This window comes from Botryllus schlosseri, chromosome 1 (genome assembly GCF_051294905.1).
Source record: "Botryllus schlosseri isolate E-star chromosome 1, Bs_hap1, whole genome shotgun sequence".
Taxonomy (NCBI): domain Eukaryota; kingdom Metazoa; phylum Chordata; class Ascidiacea; order Stolidobranchia; family Styelidae; genus Botryllus; species Botryllus schlosseri.
The window spans coordinates 17,165,611-17,189,618 of NC_137236.1; the positions used below are offsets into that span (position 1 = coordinate 17,165,611).

Genomic DNA, 24,008 nt, shown 5'->3' on the forward strand with positions numbered 1-24,008 from the left:
CAAAAGTTGGCTCGAAATATACGGGATCAATCTTGATTTCATTATGTTTATTGTATCATAAAACCCAAATCCATTCGATTGCGGCGTTGGCTACTGCTGTATAACTTGTTAATGGGGTATTATCGGTAGCGAGTATAGAAACCCGTGTTTTACACTCCGCTCAATATCAACGTCGCAGGGGCCTGCGATATTCGTATGCTCCGATGTAGCAGTACTCAGACGCCGAATACATTGTCCGGTCTGGTTTATACACCGTTAAGGCGTAAGCTTATATTCCGTTGCAAATCCGCGTCGGAATTGTTGGCAAAGCGACGGAAGATCTTTATTTTATTGGATAATTATATCATGTGATTGCCCCAGTTGATACATTTGACGACTTTTAAATCGTCAATATGTACTTCAGCATTGTGGCATTATGCGGGGCGAGTCGTGGGTTGGTATCGTGACTATCACTTCACTGAAATGTAGGGTTGGAATTAGCAATATGACGTCATGTGACGTCATGAGGTTCACGTTCGCGTTCACACAGAACCTTTCAAAAAGGTTCGCGTTCACACGAACCTGAACCTTTCAGAGGTTCACACCATCCCTACTGAAGGGTCAACATAGTTTAACAAGCTCAACTCATGGAAACAAGTGATCGCAAATTCTGTCGTCACGGTATGCTATCTAATCGTTGACATGTATGGGTTCTTCCACGTAATCAGATATCTTCTGTAAATGAGTACTTGAACATATGAAGTTCTGATTACTGTCGATGGTAAACCATAACTAGTAAATTTACTAAGATTTAATGATCCATTCAGATTTGATCAGTATACTATCATACAGATACCTTTTGGAACGGCAAAAGTAGTATGTTCACATTCACTTATTCTATGCTCTATATCAGTGGTTCCCAACCGTTTTCCACCCACATACCACTTCGAGGTTTTATTAGGTGCTCGCCTACTACCTACATATTTACGCACGCCGTAGGCGGTCAAAATGTTTTCACTGTTTATGACATCATACTCACGTATTTGAGCTTTGTGAGGTGCGATAACTAGGGCGAGGTTTTTACCTAAAATCGGAGGATTTTGACCTAAAAAAACTTGATTTTGACCAATTTTTGACATCATGTACGCCAATTAGGCGTTTTCGCACATAATGTTATATTCATTCTTGGTAGGGAGTGGGACTGTCTGTCCTTGACCAAAAACTGACAAATTTTGACATGAAAAAACTTTATTTTAACGATATCTGGCCCAGTAGTTACACCACATATTATGGTAGAGGTAATTAAAATTTGTTGTACATTCACGGGTAAAAAGTGTTTGTCTTTACTAAGTAGCTTGCGAAGAATGGAGAAATACCATTTAACAGCAGTAGTTGTTGGCTGGCAACACTGAAGCTGTGCGTACACTGCTGGTGACACAACATGTTGCTTCATACTGTCAATGTTGTCATGCATCACAATTCTTCATTATGCGCTTCTTGATAAAATAACCATGCAATGTCAAGCAGTCTTGCTTCAGTTAGGATATTGCGGTACGTTGAGCATAACACCATGTCAATTGTCAACCTATTTGATTCGTGTAACAGTTTATGATCCACGATGAGCAGACAATGGGCCGCCTACAATGGTAGGCCTATAAAGTGGGCTACAAGCTGGAAAACGCTCAATTGTATAAAGCAAAATCGCCCTAGTAATAACAAATATTAAAGTAGGCATTATCAGCACGGGTTGATGAGATGCATGGAATTTTTTTTTCACCACTCGTCAAATAAATTCAAAATCAAACCCATTAAGCTGATAACTTCCTTCGGTCGAAAAAACACTGAATGTACTCGCGTACCACCTGGAAGACCCTCGCGTGCCACTAGGGGTACGCGTACTACAGGTTGAGAACCACTGGTCTATATCCATGGTAGCCAGCATCATGGACACAAAATTCAGGACTACCGTACCAAAAATTGCATCAGCAGCAGAAAAGATTTTTCTTATCTTCCTTATCAAAAATATGATGTAATTCAAAAATATTTAATAATCATTTATTGTTCGGAAGCCTTTTTTAAGTTCGAGTGTATTTATTGCACCGTCTCACGCATAGTCAATCTAAACATAGGCATATTTTCAGCACCCAAAAACAATTATGCCACATTTTTGCGGCTAAATGTGAACTCAGCAGACCCCGAATTAGAACTAACTCTACATGTGCCCATGTTAATCCACCAAATTTTCAGACAACTAGCGGTACTTTTGTGACGGTCTGTAAAGTTCGAACTTGTGCCAGATCCTGCCATGTAAAACGTTTGAGATGTTACGGAAAACGCCGAACAATGCTTGCTGAAAATCAGGACAAGAGTTAATATCAGTACAAATTAAGACGTTATGGTAAATATATGTTCATTGTTCACACAGTACCAGGTTAAGCAAGCCGCAAATCTTACAACCTACCTGATAAAGCCTAATCGCCCTCAAATCATGCTGTGCCCTGATTCTCTTTTCAGTTAACGCGTTTTGTAACTCCATCAGGAGCATAACCTCATCGGCCTTTTCTCCCTACAAATGAATACAATCATATTAGCCATGTAGAAGATTTGGTGAAGGACTTTCCAGGTATTGCATTTCGGTTAATATGATGGCAAGAGTTGTGCCGCAACAATATTTAATATATACAATATAAAATTGCAACAAAAATTAACGCGACTATCATAACTAATATGCATTCTAGTATAGTTCATTATTACAAACCTCTTCATCTGTCTCTACTCCAAATATTTTGTCAAGAGTAGTAAGCATCTCTTCTACACTCCTCGGAACGAGCATTTGAAACTCCGCTCTGATCTATTACAAAAGTAAAGCATTACTATAGAAGCGACTAGTAGTGAGCAGAGCATGCATACACACTTCTATAGGTTATATAGAGGGATTTGATAAAAATACAACAAGATTTATTTCACTAGATGATGATAATAATAATAATGATACTCACCAGTTTAATGAAGGATAGTAATAATGTAAACCAAAAATACATTATTATTCTTAGATTATATATATATTAATTTTGCTTACACATCTGGGCACTTTTGTTTTGGTCATTATCAAGGCTAAAATAGCGAATGGATCTTCAACGAATAAATTATGAAAACTAACCAGTCTGATGTCCTTCAGCATAGGAAAGCTCTTCAATATTTCAGGAACACTTCCGAATTCAAGCAACTTGAATTGGTTGCGTCGATCTTGATGAGTGTACTTCATCAGACAAAGGAGATTTGACCAACTGGCATCAGGTCTTTTTAATTCAGCTTCCAACTTCACCTTTGCTTCTTCGGGGGTCAAAGAAGGATAAGCTTCTGAATTGCACACAAATTATCAACGATGAAAAAGGACTAATAACCATGTAAACAACCTGATGTGCTTGAACACAATTTTGGTGAACTCAAGCATGAAGACTCGCCAGACGCTTTTGCCTTTTGTCGGAGATTCCTCAACTTTTGTGATAGTTTTTTAGAGAAGTAATACTGAAAATCATTTGATCACCAATTTACTTGTTGCAAAATATACCGAACTCTGTCAACTCACCGAAGGATGTTTTCCGTCAATATCAACCTTAATGCACGGATATCTCTCGCACATAGCCCGAGAAAAATTAGAGTAGTCTGTTTTCTTTGTCATGTCCCCATTTCGAAGAACATGATATGCAGATTCCTCAACAAGTCTATTTTCGAGAGTGAAAATAGAGTTTGATTGAAGAGCTGTTCGCACTTTATCACTAAATGATGGCAACGGCATCATTCTTCTGCGTCGGGTATATTCAAACGGTGTAATGCTTCTCTCGTCTGCATCAATCTGAATAGTCAACATACTGGATTTCAACAAATCCCGATTATTCCAAATGGAATAACTTACACATGTCGAAGACATAGCAGAGACATCGCTCTGAGTAACTTTCTCCACAATCTTCTTCTGTAATGGGAGCTGCAAAATACAAATAGTTGAAGATTTGAAAATGCATGGTTTAATGACAAAAATTTTACATGTTCAACGGCAGAGCAATCTTGAAAAGGTGTTTCATTTTCGTTGCCATCTTCTAACTCCGTCATTTCGCAAGAAATTACAGTTTGTGATACATCCAAAGATATAGGGATGTCATTATCAGCATTGGTTTATTGAAGGGTTTTCCAAGTCTTGAGAACAAATAGATAACTATATCATTACATGGAAATTGAGAAGGAATCTATATAAATACTTTTTGTAAATTCAACAGACGACGAGCAGTTCCAACTTTAAACAATTTCTGAAAGTCACCTTCGGTTAATGTCCCAAAAACACTTTCATCAATCTCATTTTCTGTTGAAAATAAAGGAAATGTATTTTAGCATCCCCGCAAACTTACAAAGGCCAACTCTGTCCAATGTTTTTGGTCATAACATATTGCCGACCACGTATTTTATGGCTTATCTGTGGCCAAGGGTACTGAAAATCAGATATATTGCGGTATCCAATATGGGATTCCTTCTGTACAGCAAAGGCATTCATTCTTGCACTGAAAAATAGCACTTCTAATTTGCAATATCGGCATATGATACATTCATTAACAAAAAACAAATCAGTGATAAGGAAAAAACGTGGAAAGTCAAAGTCAGGTATATTATCGACAAACACATCTCCCAAACTGTAGCAGATATTACGATAACATGCACTTCTGGCCGATAAAATATGTTCACAATCGGAATTTGATATGTGGTTTTCAATCTCTGGTACGTCAGCTCTGGGAATTTCGGAGGTTTCATGAAGACTTATAATCGGTTCCAAATAGTTATTCTTCTTTTCCCCTTTTTTGTCAATCATTTGAATACACATCCAACGTTGATGATAATAGCTCAAACTCAGGGCTAAATTTTTGAAATTATGCCATCTTTCTGATTTAAAAAAGCCATTCTTTGCTTCAAATCTCATTGCCCATTGCATCCGCAAGGGCCCAAACTGCCTCATCTGTTCTGGGAAGTGGATCAGATAGTGTAGTTTCGGAGTGAATGGCAAATCAGGGTACAGGCGTATGATTTCTACATTATGAACAGCAATCAGATATTTGAGATCAACGTAAGTTTCCTCAGACACTACAGTAGATACTGAGAGCTGAAGTATTTGAAGTAAACTTAGCAAATTCAACCAATGATCATTCATTTCAGACATATCTGGCCCAATAATGAAAGGCCGAGCTTGAAGCAATACAAGCATATTGGCAGCAGTTTGCGGAAAATTCGCAGTTGGTTGCAAGTGTTTTCTCTCTATCATTTGAGGTCGATCTTTACGGTCAGACTTACTATACTCAAAGTTCCGAAGCTGGCTGTTCAGTCGAGCAAGCGTCAATGTGCCATTTTCAATTTCATGTAGTAAAAATGCCTTCAACTCCATTTTCACTATCCCCTCAAGCAATATGTGCATTGCATCATGGACCATACATTTGGTCACATCAAAATAAGGTATTTCTGATAAGAAAGTTCTCTCATTAACACCAAGTTCACGAGACATTGCGATTCGGTTTTGAGCACTCTCACATTGTTCAAGAGCCTGCAAACTATTTTCATGTTGGCCTTTGTTTCGAATTGGGCACTGCTCATGTGTATAATAAATCGAGAGATCTTGTTTAGCAACATTGCATGTGCGACATGGCTTAAAAGCTCCTCCAACACCTTCTTTGAAGCCAGCTAGTAGTTGAGCAGCCGGGGTGTCGCCAACACAAAACAGAAGGTAGCCATGTACTATTTTTGTTATACCTTTCACTGTGAGAGTAACACCTTTTGACATTTGCTGCATCGCGTCACAAAAATCCTTCAAAAGCGCATTACGACCAGAAAAGTCTTTCAAATCAATAGATTTTGCAATGCACAAGAGCTGGATACTACCAAGTTCACTACGGCATTCCGGCGGAATGTTCAGAAGGGACCAGTAAAAGGCAGACATTTTAATCTTTTTGCGATGAGCTCCGATAGGATTCACTATTTCAAATTCATCATGATAAAGTGCAAACATGAGGCTATCAGCATTTTTAGTAATCCCTGCATGCGATTCGACATATTTTCCTTGTGTAACATCATTCATTATGCCATTGGCACATAGCGTATGTGCCAATGGCTTGGTAATACTATTCAATAACGCTTCAAGCTGCTTCAGGAATGGAACAAAATAACCCAAGGCAGGTTTTTCAATCAACTTATACATTCCACAGGTAAATTCATTTGAGAACCGCATTCCTAAGACGATTTCTTCCGGATAGACTAGGCCAAAATGTTCTCGATAGAATTTGTTTCTTCCTGCTTTAGATTTCAATACTTCAGGTATCAATCCCTGTTCTCTCAATTGTTGGGATGTACAAGTGCCGCTATTGGTACTGATTGTTCTACCTACAAGAGGAAAACAATTAGCACTGTTATTTGACTGGATAATATCTTCGAGTCCGGCATCACTCAATTTATGTAATGTCTGAAGTCGCAGGAATAAAGCTGCTGTTGGTAAAATCGAAGATATTTCAGAACAAGGGCCATTGTTTGATTCCTCAGCATTTCTATTTTCACCATCGGAAGCAGGTAACATATCATAGTCAGGAGGAGTATATGCTTCACAGTGGAACAAGTCCGATGTCTTCACATTTTTATGTCTCCTTCGACAATGCCTACAGAGGTTCTCATATTTTGGAAAAATTATGCCACAAATCCTGCATGATATGACCAGACTCGGATGTTGTGTATGGCGCCGCAATAAGTGTGAAGAGAGCGAATCAGCAGACCCAACAAAGGGGCACAACCAACACTCTTTATTGGACATAAAATAGCGAAAATGTCATATAATTTGATAAATGAGTAGCCTGTAAAGCAAGATGCACATAACTTGGTCAAGAATTATAGTTAGATCTCTAGGCATAAATCACAATTCCACCAACTTAGAGGATTAACTGATATTATGAAACTCAGTTTTGATACTACTGCAGGTTGGTGTAAAAGGCACTCTACTTATATTTCTCTCACTGCTTCTTGCTATTATAAGAACCCTCCTAACCACATAATCATAACATATCACATGTTGATATCCTTAAACGAATTACCTTCAATTAAATCAATGTGTTCTCTCTTAATGCCGTTCGCAATCAAGAACCTCTCCATTCCTTCCGCCATTATGAAATCCGCGACAAGTTCAACTACATCCGCAAAGCCACTGTACTGCGACTTACCGATCCATCTACTTATGCGGTGTATTGACCTTTGACCCTGACTGAGTTCCCGCCGTTACCGAGAGAGGTGAAGCGTAAATGAGAGAGAGAGAGAGAGAGAATATATAGAGGTGTTTATTCAGTCAACAGTCAAAAGCAGAATGCACTGATAATAGCCATGCAGGTAACACTAAAAATTACTAACCAACGTATTTCAGAATTACATGGTAATGACAATGATTGATTGATTGATTAATTGCTATACTTCTGATTTGCTACGGCAAATAGTCAATAATGAGGAAACGCAATATAATTGAAGCCATAGTCAAAGACAATCATGTGGTGGTAATGATTAATTTATTCTGTCAGTTTGGTAGGAAGATAAAATGATAAGAGAAACGTTCACGAAACCTGGTAAATGCAAGAAAGCCACACACTAAAATAATGGAGCGACAGTGATGATAAAGCAGTCCAATTAATGACTTCTGAGCAATGTTCCCCCTTTGCTGCGCACGTGCACAATTGCGCAGAGTTACGCACACGTCACGGTTACGCACTGTTGTCTAATGGACCACGCAGTGAGTAGGTGAGCGCTTGCCGCAAACTCATCAAAAATTAGAGGGAACATTCCTTCTGAGCTATATGTAAACGGGGCTAAAAGCACGCATCACCCACACTAAAGTCGTTAATGCCGTTCAACATCTATTATGGAAATGCTGCATCACTTGAGTGGCTACATCTTACAGCTTATTTCTTCCCCTACAAATAACCCAGCGGGAGCAAACGGGCCCCAGGGTCATTGGCTTTACTGATGACGTCATGATCGGCACACGAATGTTGGCTGTATATACCCTGCCTTTGATGATCTGGTAATCCACCAGTGACATTATGATAAGTTTCAGAAAGCAGCGTTTCCAGCGTCGACCTCACAATCCCTTTCAACCTTACTGATCTCAAAACTCGTGCGGACCGGACTATTAAAATGTATGCGTAAACTCTTTCATATTGACCAAAGCCGGTGACAGCTGATAAGATGCGAGCAGAAGCACATATTTCGAAACTTGTTCTGATGAAGTGTGGACTTGCACATATTATGACACCACTGCGGTGAAAGATTTCGGTCGACTTTGTGTGTTTGTCCTATATTGCATCTGTGAATGCACAATTTTGTGTCTAAATTGACGCTTTCGACTTAGAGTGTATTATTCGTCGGAACAAATTATTCCAGAGCAGAAAATATTTACTCGAGTTTCCAAAATTTCATTATTTTCGAATTATTTCGGAGTGTCGCGTCGTATCTCAACGTAACTTCAGATATGTTAGGAGAGATAACTACCACATGCACACACAAAATATCAAGGCGATTTATCCACCCTACTAGCGGTGAGGTCGATTGTTACATTGCCCCTAGTTACATTTGTCCCCGGTCTCCCCTATATATGATGAAAATGACTTGAGTTGAGTCGGTTCAAACGTTAAAATTAGAGAAGGATTTGTGACTTTGGACGCCGTGGGTTACTTAAGTCATGGACGCAACCAACTATCAAGCTTTCATGATGAATACTTTAAAGGAATATATTGTTGACGCCATTTTAAGATTCTGGCAATAGGGAGTGTTGTGAACCTTCCTTAATTCCCTGAAGTGAAAACCCGATAAGACCTTGGTGAGTCGTATGCTTGTCGTGTGAAGGAGAGATTAGATATACATACATGTTGCGATATTTGAGGCGTAATCTCTCATGGATACAATGTATATATGCGTGTAATGCAGTGGTTCCCAACCTGTGGTACGCTTACCACTAGTGGTACGCGAAGGTCTTCCAGGTGGTACGCGAGTAGATTCTGCTCTTTTCGACCGAAGGGAGTAGGCTAATTAGTTCAGGTGAGGTTGATTTTGAGATTTTTGAAGCCGTCGTCTCACGCCATCCCCAGCTGCTATTTTTCCCTTATACGTGGGAATGCGAGCAAGGAATTTCATCCCTGATGACTATCAAGCAGTGTTGGGATCAAGTCACTACCTTCGAGTCACGAGTCATTTCGAGTCATTGCACATTTTGACTCGAGTCAAGTCAAGTCAATCGATTTTCGAAGGTGACTCGAGTCAAGTCAAGTCACTCGATTTTTGAAGGTGACTCGAGTCAAGTCGAGTCAAGTCAAGTCAAGTCACGAGTCAAGTGACTTGACTTGACTTGACTCGACTTGACTCGAGTCAATTGCCTTTTCGAAGTATGAGGCATGATTACGTCATTGCATTTTGCTAGCTGTCTGATTAACATATTGATGTGGTCATTGATTCTGAACCGATGAACGAATATAAAGTTGAATATACACGCAAGAATAGGCACTGTATCGCTCACATAGGCATATACGTAGACCTGTTCAACTACGTAAGTAATTGCATATAGCCTCAGTTTATAGTTACCAGCCAAACTTGAAAAACGAATTGATAAGATGCAATACATTACTCATTTACATGTTGATATGATACCATTCGAGCCTACTCCAATGGTTGAGGAGTATATATAAACTATATTCGAATTCAATTTCAATAAAACAAGAGGTTTGGTTAAGGTATAAGAACAGAAAACAGAAATGAATATTATGCTATTAAAATACCTCACAACTAGTTTACGACAACCTAAGCTGTGCGCTTCAATCACTACGTGTGTGCTCATTTTATTGATGTGAGACAATGGTGGCTCAGTGAAACACACGATCATTGAGTGATTTGTCGCTCTCACGGGTTACACCAGCGTTTCGCGAACAATCCGAACATATGGAAGATATAGTGATTTTTATCGATACCGATTACTTGATGACTTGAAATTGACTCGTGAATTTTGCTCCGAGTCACGAGTCAATCCACATTTTTGTGCGCCGAGTCAAGTCAAGTCAAGTCATTTTTGCAAAGTGACTCGAGTCAAGTCAAGTCATACGAAAAAGGTGACTCGAGTCTGACTCGAGTCAAGTCATGACTCGAGTCATCCCAACACTGCTATCAAGTCGAAGAAACGAAACCGACTTGTTGCGCCCATACATCCATCGGAGAAAATTATTTGCCGGTAAAGAAATACCAATTTTTAATCATGTGCTTACTTTATTCTAATAAATTTATGCGTTTCACGATCTTTTGACTATATAGCGGACAAGGGGTAACAAAATAACAACGTGTAACGAATAAATTGTACCAACGGGCACGCAGGAATATGTTCATGTTCAATTATAAATTACGTGGCCTTCATTTTCCGATACAACAGCTCCATCAGCGCTGCTGGAAAATGTGATTACGTGGGCTGGGAAGATATAAAGTTTATAGCGCCATATATATGTAAATACCACCTACTTTAATTCATGCATTATAGAAAATTTGTGCGCCCAGGACGACCAGGCCACACAAACTTTGCTGACCATCGAAATCACGCGACGGGGTTCTTGGGGGTGAAGCCTTCACAAGTTTGGTTTATCACGCTATTGGTGTGCAATACAATCGTGTTCCAGGGCAGTGGTTCTCAACCTTTTTCACCTCGCGGACCGGTAAAATTTCAAAAGATATTTGGGGGACCGGTGGATCTCAAAAAATTGAAATCAACCCCTAAGTGTCGTACTAGATCTTGCGTGCCAACCGTTTTGCTATTCACCGCCGCAATTCGATTACTTATATATGCCCTACGGCCGCGTTCCAGAACACTAGTAATGATGAACTAATTGGACGCGTAATACCCATGTTAAACTGTTCAGTCCTTGTGTACTTATTCATATCGTCTTACTTTATAGTGGTCATGTTGTGAATAAATAATTACTGGAATTTCTTCCGATTCATGAATGAATTTCGTCAATAACATTCGTAGTTTCATGTATTACTGTCAAATAGTTATCCTATCTCAGCAAATGCGGTCAGATTCATCGGTAGAGTTGATGTAGTGATTGTTTTCGAAAATGTAGGGCGAGTTATAAAGGATGATGCATCTTCGGGTGGGCCTCCTGTTATTGTAGTCACTTTGTTGCATGTCGTTATTTCTAGACCTCTCATCAGGATTGTCAATATGGCCCAGTGGTTCTCAAACTTTTGAAGACACGCCCCCTTTATGGTAGTGAAAAATATCGCGCCCCTTGATCGTCATATCCCAAAATACAACTAGAATGCTGGTAATCCCAACGGATAGTTTGATGGCATGGAAGGCTATGCCTGTTGATAAGAGAATTTTGAAATGTGAAATTCGGACTAGACACAAAGCAACAGCCACGAATAGAAGGCCAATCGCGCCGGGCGCGAAAAACTTTTTCAGTTGACCGCACTTTCGCGTCCCCCTTCGGATGCTTCCACCCTCCGGTAGTTCGAGAACAACTGGTATAATGGAAAGATATGGGAATCTCTCAAACGTACTAGAAACATATTTCTGTTGTGGGGAGCGCACGATTCCAATTTGGTATTTCTATATGGGGGGCATCATTTCCATCCGCTGTTCGCATCTGTACTGTGAGGCTCAGATTGCAAACGGCACTACGACTATAGTAAAATCGAAAAATGAAGTCGCATTGAATCGCGCACAGCGCGAAGAAAATTTCAAGATTAATAAAAATATCTCAAAACTTCTGGAGTCAATTCGTAAATTCGACTATCATGTCGACGGCCGCCAACACATACTAATTGAATTAGGTGTCCACTGTCCACGGCCGCACAAATTTCCTTCTACGGTCGCAGGTTGGCCACCCTGTACCAGAGAGAGAGGGAGAGAGAGATTTTGAGGGCTATGATCGTAATTGAATATGTTTATGTTTGTATTCATGTGATTGTATGGTAGTGTCTGCTGAGTGCTGAGTCGAGGTAAAATTGACTTGCTCAGATAAACATAGGCTAATTTCGTGCCGAAGGCCGTGGATTAACTGACCACGCCTACTCGAATAATATGCTTCTCTTCGACAATATCCAGAGATGAAGCTTTTAGAGAAGAACCAAGCAGCCTACTACGAGTACAATGCCCCGCACGAAAACACCTGGCAACAGTGCTACCTGGCCATCAATAAAATCAATGATTCGAAAATGAATCGTAATCATACTTAGCGAGGCGCTCGTATGTCATCACCGGAAACAACTTGAACTGTAAGTCAAATTGAACATGTTTCCGGGACTGATCTTAGGCTAACTCGAGAAGTTCTACATCAGTTTAAAATTTGGCGTTTTATTTATTTTACCAATGGACAAGCCTTCAACAACTTGCATTTTGAAATTAAGGTATAAAATCTTAATATACCTTGCGGACCGGTAGAAAAGTCGTCACGGACCAGCGGTTGAGAACCACTGTTCTAGGGGGCTGACGAAGTGCTATCACGGCCTTCCCTCATACCCATTGTCTTTATTAGAGTCCTTACAATATGAGGTGGGGGGGCGCTGGAGCACGAAAATTTTTGAAAGAGGGCGCTGGAGGAAAAATGGTCAAGAACCACTGCTCTAAATGGAAGATATTACGTTAATGCAATGCTGAATATGTCCCAATGCTCAGCCATCACTACTATTCTTTGCTGATATTGAATGGTCGTTTTTGACTTTGGGCTAATTTGGACTAATTTTGAATATGGGTGTCTTTTCATCTCAAAAGTCCTGTTAGTCGCTGTAACCTTGGTTATAGGCACCGATGTAGACAGAAAATATGGGGTACATAATATTACTCGAGTGCAAGATAAATACAAAGGAATTAGCCTACTACCAGCGAGTCTTGTCTGCTTATATCTATCATGATACTACGCACCACTTTCGCTATTGTAATATCATCATCGATACCATTGAGCAATTTATCAAAGCAAATGATCGAATTTTGTCAATAGAATTGGTATTTGCATCTATTGCAATACCTGATCAAGGGCAAGTTTTTGCAACTTTTGCAACTTTTTTTGCAGATTCCTAAGTACTCGTAAGATATGTAGAACGCTGTTTTAAGCTGTTTGAAGGAATCTTATAGTGCAACTTTTTGAAACTTTTGTTCATTTTATTTCATGCAACATTTTGCAAGTGATTCGACTTTTCATGAAAGTATTTTCGATTTTGGTGAAATAGATAGCTAAATTTCACTGAAACACTGTAAATCAGCACCGAAGTAACGCTTTAACGGGTCTTTCGGGAGCTGAGCCGGAGAATTGACCAATTTTTATGTCAATCTGATAAGTTGACCTTTTTTCTTCAGTCAACCGAGCAAAATGTGGTCTTTAAGTGCAACTTTTGTCAAAAATAAATGCAATTTTCCACGGATTTTACTGCAACAAAAACTTGCCCCACTTATGGTACGTTGCCCCAACCTTTTTTCGATTTTCCATTTTTTTTTTCGCGAGTGTTTGGGAAGAGGAAATAAACTCACGATACTGAGTGTTCTGCTCTTTAGCTCAATCTAACTTAAGAATTCATAACAGTTTATTAACGGTAAAGCAGCTTTTTATACTACCACCAAAATCTGAGTCTTTGTGGCATCTCACGACCCGAGTTTCGCCCATGAACAGGAATTCATTTCAAATATGACAGTAGTATAGTATGCTGCGATTTTACGGACATGCATGATATACAGAACGCGCACACCACAATTCTATCCAACACAGCTCTATACAAAATATGTCTGACGCACGCGATTTCAAATTACGGTGAATTAAATTCCTCTGCGTGTCGCGGTTGTACTACTGTCTACTCAGATTGCAAGAACTGGACTATTCCGTGCCTACAACGGAGCATATCAAATTATCCATATCGAATGGTTTGGCCATTCAGCATCGGTCATTTTTTGGCCGAGGTTTTGTCGACGCTTATGTTTTGGCACCGCATTTTTTCAGGGGTTTGTTGGCCAAAACTTTACGTCTTCATTTTTCTCGACTCAGAAGGGGGTGACCTCGAAATTAATGAGTCTTATAGACCTGATCTCGCTCTTTGCACATCCCTAGTCGCTACACTAGTTCATCCCAACGGTATTCGACCATGTTTTCCAGAAAAACCAGTCGGACAAATCTTATCATGAATTCAAAAGATAAAGCCATATTTTCTGCGTGTCTCACTTATTGGCTACCGTAGGCTATCCAACACCGCAACCCTAGCTTTGTAAAAACTATCGCGTTTTTTTTTGCAATAAATTCAACAAAAATTACATCTACATTTTTGTTTACATTTAGATTTTTTACATTTACATTAACAGATAGCTCTGGCATCGTTTTAACCCAAAATTATACCTGTTGCGGTCTATACTTTAACCACCCTTGAAGGGGTAAAATGTGAGTTACAGTAACTTGCAAATGTGACTCTGTAGCTCAGTGTTGGGATGACTCGAGTCAGACTCGAGTCAACTTTTTCGTGTGACTTGACTTGACTCGAGTCACTTTGCAAAAATGACTTGACTTGACTTGACTCGGTGCTTCAAAAATGTGGATTGACTCGTGACTCGGAGCAAAATTTTCGAGTCAATTTCAAGTCATTAAGTAAACGGTGTAAATGACTGTATCTTGTACCTGTTCGGATTATTTACGATACGCCAGTGTCACTCGTGAGAGCAACCAGTCATTCACTAATTGTACGTTTCAGTGATCCTCCATTGTGACATCACAAATAAACTTCAACGCAAACGAAATGATCACAGCTTGCGTTATCGTTAGAGTAGTAGTAGTAGGTTAATCCTTTGGCAACGAATCACAGTTTATTGGACGGCTCTGTCCTTACATTGCACAGCGCTGACCTTTACCAACTCTCTTGTATGATTTAAATCGAACGAATATAGTGTGTGCGTTTACATTCTCACGGATGTGTTGATTAGTTAATAGTTTGTACGATATCATTTTCTTCAACTTCTCGAGGCTTCGTATTTGGTCCTCTATTTTGGCCAATAATAACAGAATGTAGCATTCATATTGTATAACTCAGAGTCGTCAAACTCAACTGACGTCGCGGGCCAGATTCGAATATTCAGATCACTCGCGGTCGCACTAGTCAAATTATTCCTAAATATTATCAACTCTTAACATCATATATGGACTTTTTGCATTCTCAGAATTGGGTGCCAGTGTCAGCGATTTGCTCCTGTTGATGACTAGAAATCACAACTCCGCTGTTGGGTGGCTGTTATGTTGCCTATGAACATACTCGGCATTTGCTATCTTGATGGAATATTTATTAGAACTATTTCTTACTACAAATTCGAGAAATGTGCTGGATAAAATACAAGCATTTTTCAATCTATTCTCAGAATTGCTTTGCGGGCCGGATGAAATCATTTGGCCGGCCGTATGTTTGATACCCCTGATGTAGCTATACAGTTATACTGACGTATTTTATTAGCAGTTATACGTGTGCGTGAGCGATACAACGCATTTTTGCATGTATATTTAGTTTTATATTCGTTATTTGATTGAAGATAAATGGCCAATTAATCTGCCTTTAGCACAGCTAGCAAAATGTAATGACTTTGAATGATCAGTTGATCACTCATACTTCGAAAATTCAATTTGACTTGAATTGTGACTTGACTCGAGTCACCTCCAAAAAACTAGTGACTTGAATCGACTCGAGTCACCTTCAAAAATCGATTGACTTGACTCGAGTCAAAATAAGCAATGACTCGAGATGACTCGTGACTCGAAGGTAGTGACTTGATCCCAACACTGCTGTAACCTAATGATGGTATTTACTACTATTCTCGTGCCTCGCACTAATCGAACAGTTATTACGAAAGTATGATGATTGTTTAGTGAAAGAAAGCGGAAAGTCAATTTGAAATCATTTTTTCATCCTGTCGCAGGCTCAGATAGACTTTGATTATAGTGCGAAAATATTAATTCACTACGGATTGTGAGAGCTACGACTAGTGGTGTGTCGTAAATAAAACAAAATTTTACAGTTGCGTCGTAACACCAAAAGTTACACTGCCCTTGAATTTCCTATTAGGTTTATTTGAATTATTCCAGGTCAGAAAAATTAACAATTATTATTCACGATTTTCAGTCGCTTTTATCGGGAATATTCATTCGCACCGTTCGCACCACCTTCGTCATTCGCACTGCAATTTTTTTCATTCGCACAAGCGCGAACCGTCACACGGTTGAAAAGCACAGGTATAAAGTAAAGCTGACTTGATCTGAGCCTCATTCCAAGGTGAGCAACAAATATGCCACCTATTTCTACCTATTTATTTTCTGTTTTGAGTTTGACTTGAATCTTCCACGCCACCCCGATTTTAAAATACTTCGACGTTCACTTTAACTGATCTGTAAGCTATAGAATACTTTTACGATTCCGATTTTGGTAAAAATAAAGCAATGAATGTAGTTGTGGAAGCAATACTCAAGTCTAGTACCGCCAAAAATATTTTCCAGTATTTGAAGAAAAGGTACAATGCATCTCAGATTAAGAAACTTAATCTGTTACTTAAATACCGTGGAAGAATATGAGCATCCCGTGCATCAATGGATTTTTGAAGAAGGGCATCAATTTGCGAACCTTGCCCCGATTCCCCCGAGATAGAATCGACAAATCTCGTGCTCGACACAGTTCTAACCAGGGCTTTGGAGCAGCCTTAAATTTGCATTGCTCCAGCTCCGGCTCTGGAGCTTTCTTCTATCTTACAATACCTCCGGCTCCAGCTCCGGAGCCGCAATATTACCACTGCTCCGGCTCCAGCTCCGGCTCCGGCTCTGAAAGCTATCAAAGTTGTCTGTCTATTTCAGGGGTGGGTAACCCGCGGCCTCCAGGCCATATGTGGCCCGCGAGAAGGTTTTGAGTGGCCCGCGAGCTAACTTCCCATTATATTATCGAATTTCTATTATATTATCGAAACTGAATTGCTCAGATGGTGAGCTTGCAAGGCCAACCACAAATATGATTTGTCTGGCCGCGACACTTGGGATGTTGATGACTAAAATATCAGTTGCTACGCATTGGCAGGTCCAGGGTCCAGTCACATTTTTAGTAAATCGTCTTACATTACAATAAACTAAAAAAGTAGTAAAATTTCTCTTCTCACTTCGCGTGTTTAATTGCCCCACGATTTCTTTCTTTGGAGCCTATCCCGTCCTGAAAATGAAAAAACGCATGATTCAGCAGATTGAGTCTAACTATATATTCGCAATTACGAGGATAAGTCTCTTCGCGTTTGCGCTCGCACTAAGATCGTCGACGATGAAATGTAGGCAAAAAATCATTGTCGTATATTAGCGTAAATCTTCGATATCGATATGTCCAGATGCCGAATAGTCCTGTCCTTGCAAACTGAGCCCAGCAAGCGGTATACAGTCTAACCGCAATATACCCAAGTAATAATAATATATACTTTGAACTTTTAAGCGCCTGGCGTGGCTAGTGGGCAGCACACTCGTTCGTCGATTTCATGTGATCATTTAGCGAGCCGAAAAGGTTGGCCTCCCTGGTCTATATAGATTACTAATTTACCCGTAGGTTAGTTATCTATAGTAATCAAGAGTCTGTCAGCCGTCAGCAACATCGGATGCATGAAGACATAGGTGCCGCCGTGCCGACTTGTGACGACATAATGAGTACTTGTTAATTGTCAATAACATCGTAGTTACACTAGAACGCAATTTACTCCATGCCGATGCCATTGCTGTGTACAGCATTAAAATTCTGACGCGACGTTTTAACACTGACACTGCACTCGTTAACATTTAGCCTTACAGTTCAATTCAATCTTTAAATGTGCGATTATTATCGAACTGTAACTGTAGTAAGAGCAATATGGGCGGATATCACGACCTCATCAATAGAAATTCGATTTGTACCAAATTGTTTAAATGGCTAATGGTTTGACGTTCGGTATTGGTGCACTCTTTACCAGTCCATCCGGTAGGGTTCCGGTTTAAATCATTTTGCCTCTGATTAAAATCGATTTTAATCGAGTAATTAATTCAAATCATGATTTTTTTGATTTTTTTGGTTTTTTTTACTCATAATAACAACAACAACACGAATAAAAGAAAATGCGATGAATGACGACACTGTCAATCAAGGTTATGAAGGATAATGCTTAAACTTTCATAATGTGGGGCTGTGAATCATCAGTTCATCACCCACATAGCTGAAAACGTTTAACCTATGTGGTAATGATGGGTCGTTAGAATCATTACTGATCTGTTCTAGTAGCGAGGAACATGTTGATTTATCTCGGGACCATCCATTATAGTTGCATCTTCATCTTGATTGACGGATTGGTCTTTGCCAGCAAACTGTTGATTCTCCTGAACTCATTATCTGCTTTGTTAGTACCATAGTCCATGAAGTGATCTTTCACTCGCAGCATCACTTCAAGATTTGCCTGTGGCAGGCAATCACGACTCTTGTTTGCAATTGCGGCTGCACATGACTGATGCCCCTCACAAGATGCAGCATGTGCAACGGACGAAAGGCGAGTCTTGAAAGCTTTGGAGAACACCGGCATGATCCATCCAGAATATTGCTGGCTGATGAATTAGATATGGTACCGAGATACTCGATTCTGCATCGAAAATTCCTAAAAATCAAGGGAAGATAAGGGACATTCAGTGTGTGTGGAGTGTACACAATTATGCTCACCAAATTTACAAACATAATCAATCCAATTCATTGTTCGATTATAGGTTTCCAGCAGACTAATCATTGCATTTTGGTTCCATCTTTGAAAATAATCATTTTGCCAGGTCTCGAACTACTCTTTTTCGATTAATGTCCATTGTCCAAGCCACATCCTCTAACTCGAGGATCTAGAATCCATGAAACTAAATGATGGTGTCCGTCAAGAGTTAATGCTCTTATAGCTGCATCTTTGACAGCATGAGACTTTATCGTCCGCACAAAGAGCAATAGTCTTTTTAATCTCGAGCTTGAGCCACATCCAGCTTGATAAGAGAAGGGCACCAGATTGTCCAGAGATGGCTGCAAAATGCAAGATTTTTAATTTAGACATGCGATTAGTCAAAAAAGTTTTAAAACCACTGGTCTAAATCTTTTCTTTCTATATGTTTTGATGTCGCTATCATTGCTTACAGTTATTCTATGTAATTGGAGCTTGCTTGTTCTGAGCACAGCATGCATGTTTAAGTCAAAAACCAAGTGCCGTATTGTCTCTCTTTTTCTGAAGTAAAATTAAACGTAAATGGCAATCTTACGAGCTACCATATTTTGGTTAACATATACAAGCGGGATTGCCCAATAGATGTTTGCCAATGGCAAAAGTTATGGCCTTTGATTGCTCAGCATCTAGCTTGAGGGGGTGAGTCAAGGGTGAGATTTTCACCGAACGTCATGCGCGTGTTCTGATAAATCTAGGGACATGGTGCTTTACGGTATGCGTTCCTGTTTACGGTACACACAGATTCGTATCTATTTCAATCCATAACCAGTATTCAAGCAGCTACATAAATATGAATCACAGATAATGACATGGTATCTTACTTGTGTTCACATTCCACTGCTAGTTGGCCCATTGCTCCAGATAAATAGCAGAACCATAACGGTGCCGGTGACGAAATACCACGTCCGGTTAATTAAAACGCACATGATTGTCCGATAATAAACCACAGTCACGCATCTCGTCAGAAAATTTAAAAAAATCAAAAAAATCATTAAAATGAAAATGGTGAAATTAAAATCAAAAATCAAGGAAAAAAACCTGATTTAAATCACACTGATTTAAATCAGCCTGATTTAAACCAGAACCCTACCATCCGGTATCGATCAAGCTTATCGGAATATTTTCCCGCTTAAACGAATCGAATTAAACAATGCGCCATGCACATTTCGAAAATGCCCATAACGAATTAAACTATGCAGTGTGCAAATTGCACAACGCACATGCACATGTACAAGTCACAGTGCGCGATAATCCGTGAATACTGAAGTATCAAGCAGACATCCCGAATGAATTTACGAAACAGATGATTGCAAATTGGAAATCGCGTATCAAATCAGTAATTTGTCTCCAACATAAAACACCATGGGATCCTTTCATCGCATTGAGTTGCTCGCTGGCTACTCTTCTGCCACCCCCTATTTACGCTCGAAAATCCTCACTGAAGTGAATGACAATCATGCGCAGCAATGAATTCCAATTCGCACGCATAATTGCATACACAATAACACTGTCCAATTTCGCGGCCTGATTAAAGAACGATAACGAAAGAACGAGTATATGTGTTGATCCGATTCATAGCAACGATGAGATGGAATTTCTCGGCTCATGCTCGTAATATCTACATGCGCAACGAAATCAGGTTTTTATCCTCTCTCCTATTTCGCATAATACATGATGATCGTTATTTTCGAACCGTACAATTGGCCAACAAGGTTGTGCTGGTGATGAAATTGCGGGTATGCCGAATACCCACAATATTCACAGGCATATTTATCATACCGAGGTTCGGCACTCATGTATGAAAATTGAACATTGAACATATGACTGCTCTGCCGTTAAATCCTTAGGAACATGGTCAGTCGGAAAAGGCAGCGCCACAGAGGTAAAGATTCTTAATTTCGCGAAGGCCTGCTGTTGAATTCTGAACTCAGCAGATATATGGTTGTTGCATGTATAAAATATAATGGCATCTTATGAAATACGTCGGAGCCGGAGCTACCCCCCAAATAACTCGCTCCAGCTCCAGTTCCGGCTCCGGCTGAATTTTATGTCGAGCTCCGGCTCCGGCTCCAGCTCCGGAAAAAATGAACGGCTCCGGGCTCCGGCTCCGGCTCCAAAGCCCTGGTTCTAACATTGAAAGAGCGTTTCTATTTGAATAAATCGAGAAACTGCGTCTTTCAATTGTACGACTGAATAAGAAACGCAGTGTTCTCAATCGAGAAGTTTGTAGAATTTTGTCACTCTATGTCCTCTTTCACTTTTGCCTTTATATGGCAATAATTGATGCTAAGAAAGAGAAAGAAAACCAGGCGAAGTACGACCGCAATCAGAAGTTTTTATTTCGACATCGATTCGGCAAATCGGACGTACAAAAGATAATTTGACTACCGGTACAGCTGACTTTGCCTAGCGATGATTTTTTTATTATTGTATTATTACGTCATACTTTGCCAATTTGGTTTTCGTTTGAATCTCCTTCTGTATGCTTGTTATTGAGTCGTTAACTCTCGATATGGTAGGCTTACCATATTTTGGAAATAAAAAAAGAGGACACTTTTTCAGAAATTTTCAACTTGCAAAACCGGAGTAAAATTCTCAAAAACCGGTTAATTTTTCCCACTTTGTGATCGGTTGACTAAAAAAAGAAAAGAAAAGGTCATCTTTTCGCTCAGAGCTAAAATCACCGTTTTTCACTCCGAAATACCCGTCCGAGCTTCACTTCTGTGCTAATATGCGGCATATCACTCGCAATTTGCTCTAAATCTGCCTAAATTTTCAAAAACGAGGACAAAATCTCAAAAAAGAGGACAAAAGGGCGTCCTCCGAGGACACTTTCAAAAAAGTCAAAAAAGAGGACAAATCCTCTTAAAAGAGGACGTATGGTAAGCCTACGATATGGGGCACACGAAAAGTCTTCGAGTTAATAAATTCTTTACTGCAATGAATGTAGTTGTGAAAGCAATGCTCAAAAATAAAGTAGTATGGACTAAAATAAAATGATATTCTGGCGCTGCAATCCCAGTATGATGTTCACAGATATAATTTTGCCAGTCCGTTCATTGCCCATAATCAGGTGCCTCGAAGTAGATTTACAATTTTGAAATTTGGCCAAGGGACTCTTCATCCAAACTATACGTATAGCCTACTTGAGTAATATTCAAGTATCATTAGTTGTTTACTATTAGCTGAAGCAGATATTTGCATTGCTTTAAAATCTGGGTAGAAATTTCCTACACCACTTTAATTTTTACTCGATTACTAACAATGGATGCATTAACCGGTCAACTCGCGGCATGTTGTATTTCGAAGATATTTCGGAATTATGAGTATGTCATAGCGGCTTCTTTGTTTGGGTTTTCATAATTCGGGTTCCGAATACATATTGGAATTGTTCATGTTGAAGATAAAATCTTGCAAGGAGAAAAGCTCGGCAAATACTTGAAACGTCAATTTGTCTAGAGTCAACAGAAGCACCGAACCATTCTGGTATGCTGATAGCCATGGAGCCCGTGAATCATAAATCGACAGTTTATAACTCTCTGGATATAGCCGTCGACGCCGAAAGAAAAGAAGCTACACTCGCCATTACAACAAAAGCAGGAATTATGTCAGGTATGTCGGAATTAATGTCACTGATCATACATCATATTCCTGTTTGCCGATTTCAAATAGTTTCGCAAATACTTTTAACCAATCGTCAGTGTCATAAAAACTAAAACAAATCATCTCCATGTCTTCGACGACAATCGAATATAAGATTACTTTTGGGCTTACAATCCCATTCTAACTATGGTGCGGCATTCAAATCTTGAATGCGGCCCTTGAGCTAAAGAGATTGCCCATCCTTGAACAAATTATATAAACCTGCTTTGATATTCAACAACTCATATTATCGGTGCGGCTATTTGCGAGGATAGACTGTACTATGTGTGCCCAATTGCACATACACAGCCACCACAGATCTCGCATATTGTTATATTGATTAGAATTTCTGATATCATTCTGGTTAAAAACTGGCATCGTGAAATGGAATTCAAATCTGCATAACTGGCTGCTCACAAACTATAACGAGCGCAATTTATTTACCGTAATACTGAAAATGAACCGCGGAAGATGTGTTGCAGGCTTATGGTATCATAAGATTAAAATGTACAGCATCATCCGAATATTTTGATTTGCAAATAGTTCGCTTAGGTCACGTAAGCGTTTGAAGACGAAATGGACCGATTGCTGTATCCTAGGGGTCACCAACACGCGGTCCGCAAGGTCATATTTTGCGGCCCGCGACCTGATTTGAAATTTCGGAAGAACTATTACTAGAGCATAATGAAATGCAGACTCCCTATTTAATAAGAGGTTGAAATTATTCTTGCTACGCGCGGTTCAATGCGAGTTGATTATAGATTTTAACATATCAGTGCCCTTTGTAATCCGAGCCTCACAGTGAAAATACGAACAGCAGAAGAAAATGTTGCGCCCCATAAAGAAATGTCAATTTGCAGTCGTGTTCTAGTCAAAGGGGACTATTAGGAATTGGCCCACCCAAAGATGCAGTAAAGCAATAATAACTTTCCTAAATTTCTTAAAAAACTTCCTGCATTACCTCTTCCGGTGAATTTGGTGACGTGGGCTAAGAGAGGATAAATATTTGAAACTATACTAATATTAATGACGAAATTCACCCAGTAATAGGAAAAAGTTTTCGCGCTTCGCGCGACTAGGATAGAAGTCCTGCGGTTGTTCATAGCATTTCGGTGCGCATAGTAAGACAATGTGAGGAAACCGATCAGTCAGGAGCTCACCGGCAATGCACAATGGACATGGACACTGGACAGCTTAATGTGGGTATCTGGCCCCCAGTCAGCCCGTTACGACTATGCACTGGAATGCTGCCTTAGCTAACATGGCCGTCGCCCATGTTGGAGAGAACAGTGTTGTATTGGCGTAGAGTTATAAAAACCTATAGCTGTGATACTGCCTTGCCGAAATATATCTCGATATTAAAGTCATGCGGCCCGCGGCTTCAAAAATTTTGAAAAGTTTCCCGCGACCCTTTCTGAGTTGGCGACCCATGGTCCTAATGCTTTGTAATATGATAATTGCGGTGCATCGGTGAGGAGGGTCGCGGCTCGCTAATATTTTAGAGCAGCTGGACTCCTGCAAACAAAATTACAGCATTATTTCAGCTCGCAAAAGTGCAACGTAAGACTTTTAATACGCTTCTTATGTA

At 39.8% G+C, this 24,008-nt stretch overlaps 1 protein-coding gene across 1 annotated transcript; it reads right to left on the reverse strand.

Annotated features, from left to right (window-relative positions):
• Positions 1-2,230: 2,230 nt before the first annotated feature.
• Positions 2,231-4,056, reverse strand: LOC145437803 (uncharacterized). The gene is made up of 6 exons (XM_080315108.1): positions 3,896-4,056; positions 3,569-3,835; positions 3,396-3,507; positions 3,140-3,339; positions 2,441-2,545; positions 2,231-2,329 (listed from the first exon to the last, which is right to left on the reverse strand). Exons 1-6 carry the CDS (start codon positions 3,908-3,910, stop codon positions 2,231-2,233), a joined length of 798 nt encoding a protein of 265 aa, XP_080171234.1. The 5' UTR covers positions 3,911-4,056.
• Between the last annotated feature and the right edge of the window lie 19,952 nt (positions 4,057-24,008).

What these genes read in the sequence shown, in the direction of transcription:
- LOC145437803 (XM_080315108.1), bottom strand. An exon ending in TTGACGGAAAACATCCTTCG is followed by an intron (nt 3,508 to 3,568) that starts GTGAGTTGACAG and finishes AATGATTTTCAG; the next exon opens with TATTACTTCTCTAAAAAACT. An exon ending in GGGCGATTAGGCTTTATCAG is followed by an intron (nt 2,330 to 2,440) that starts GTAGGTTGTAAG and finishes CCTGATTTTCAG; the next exon opens with CAAGCATTGTTCGGCGTTTT.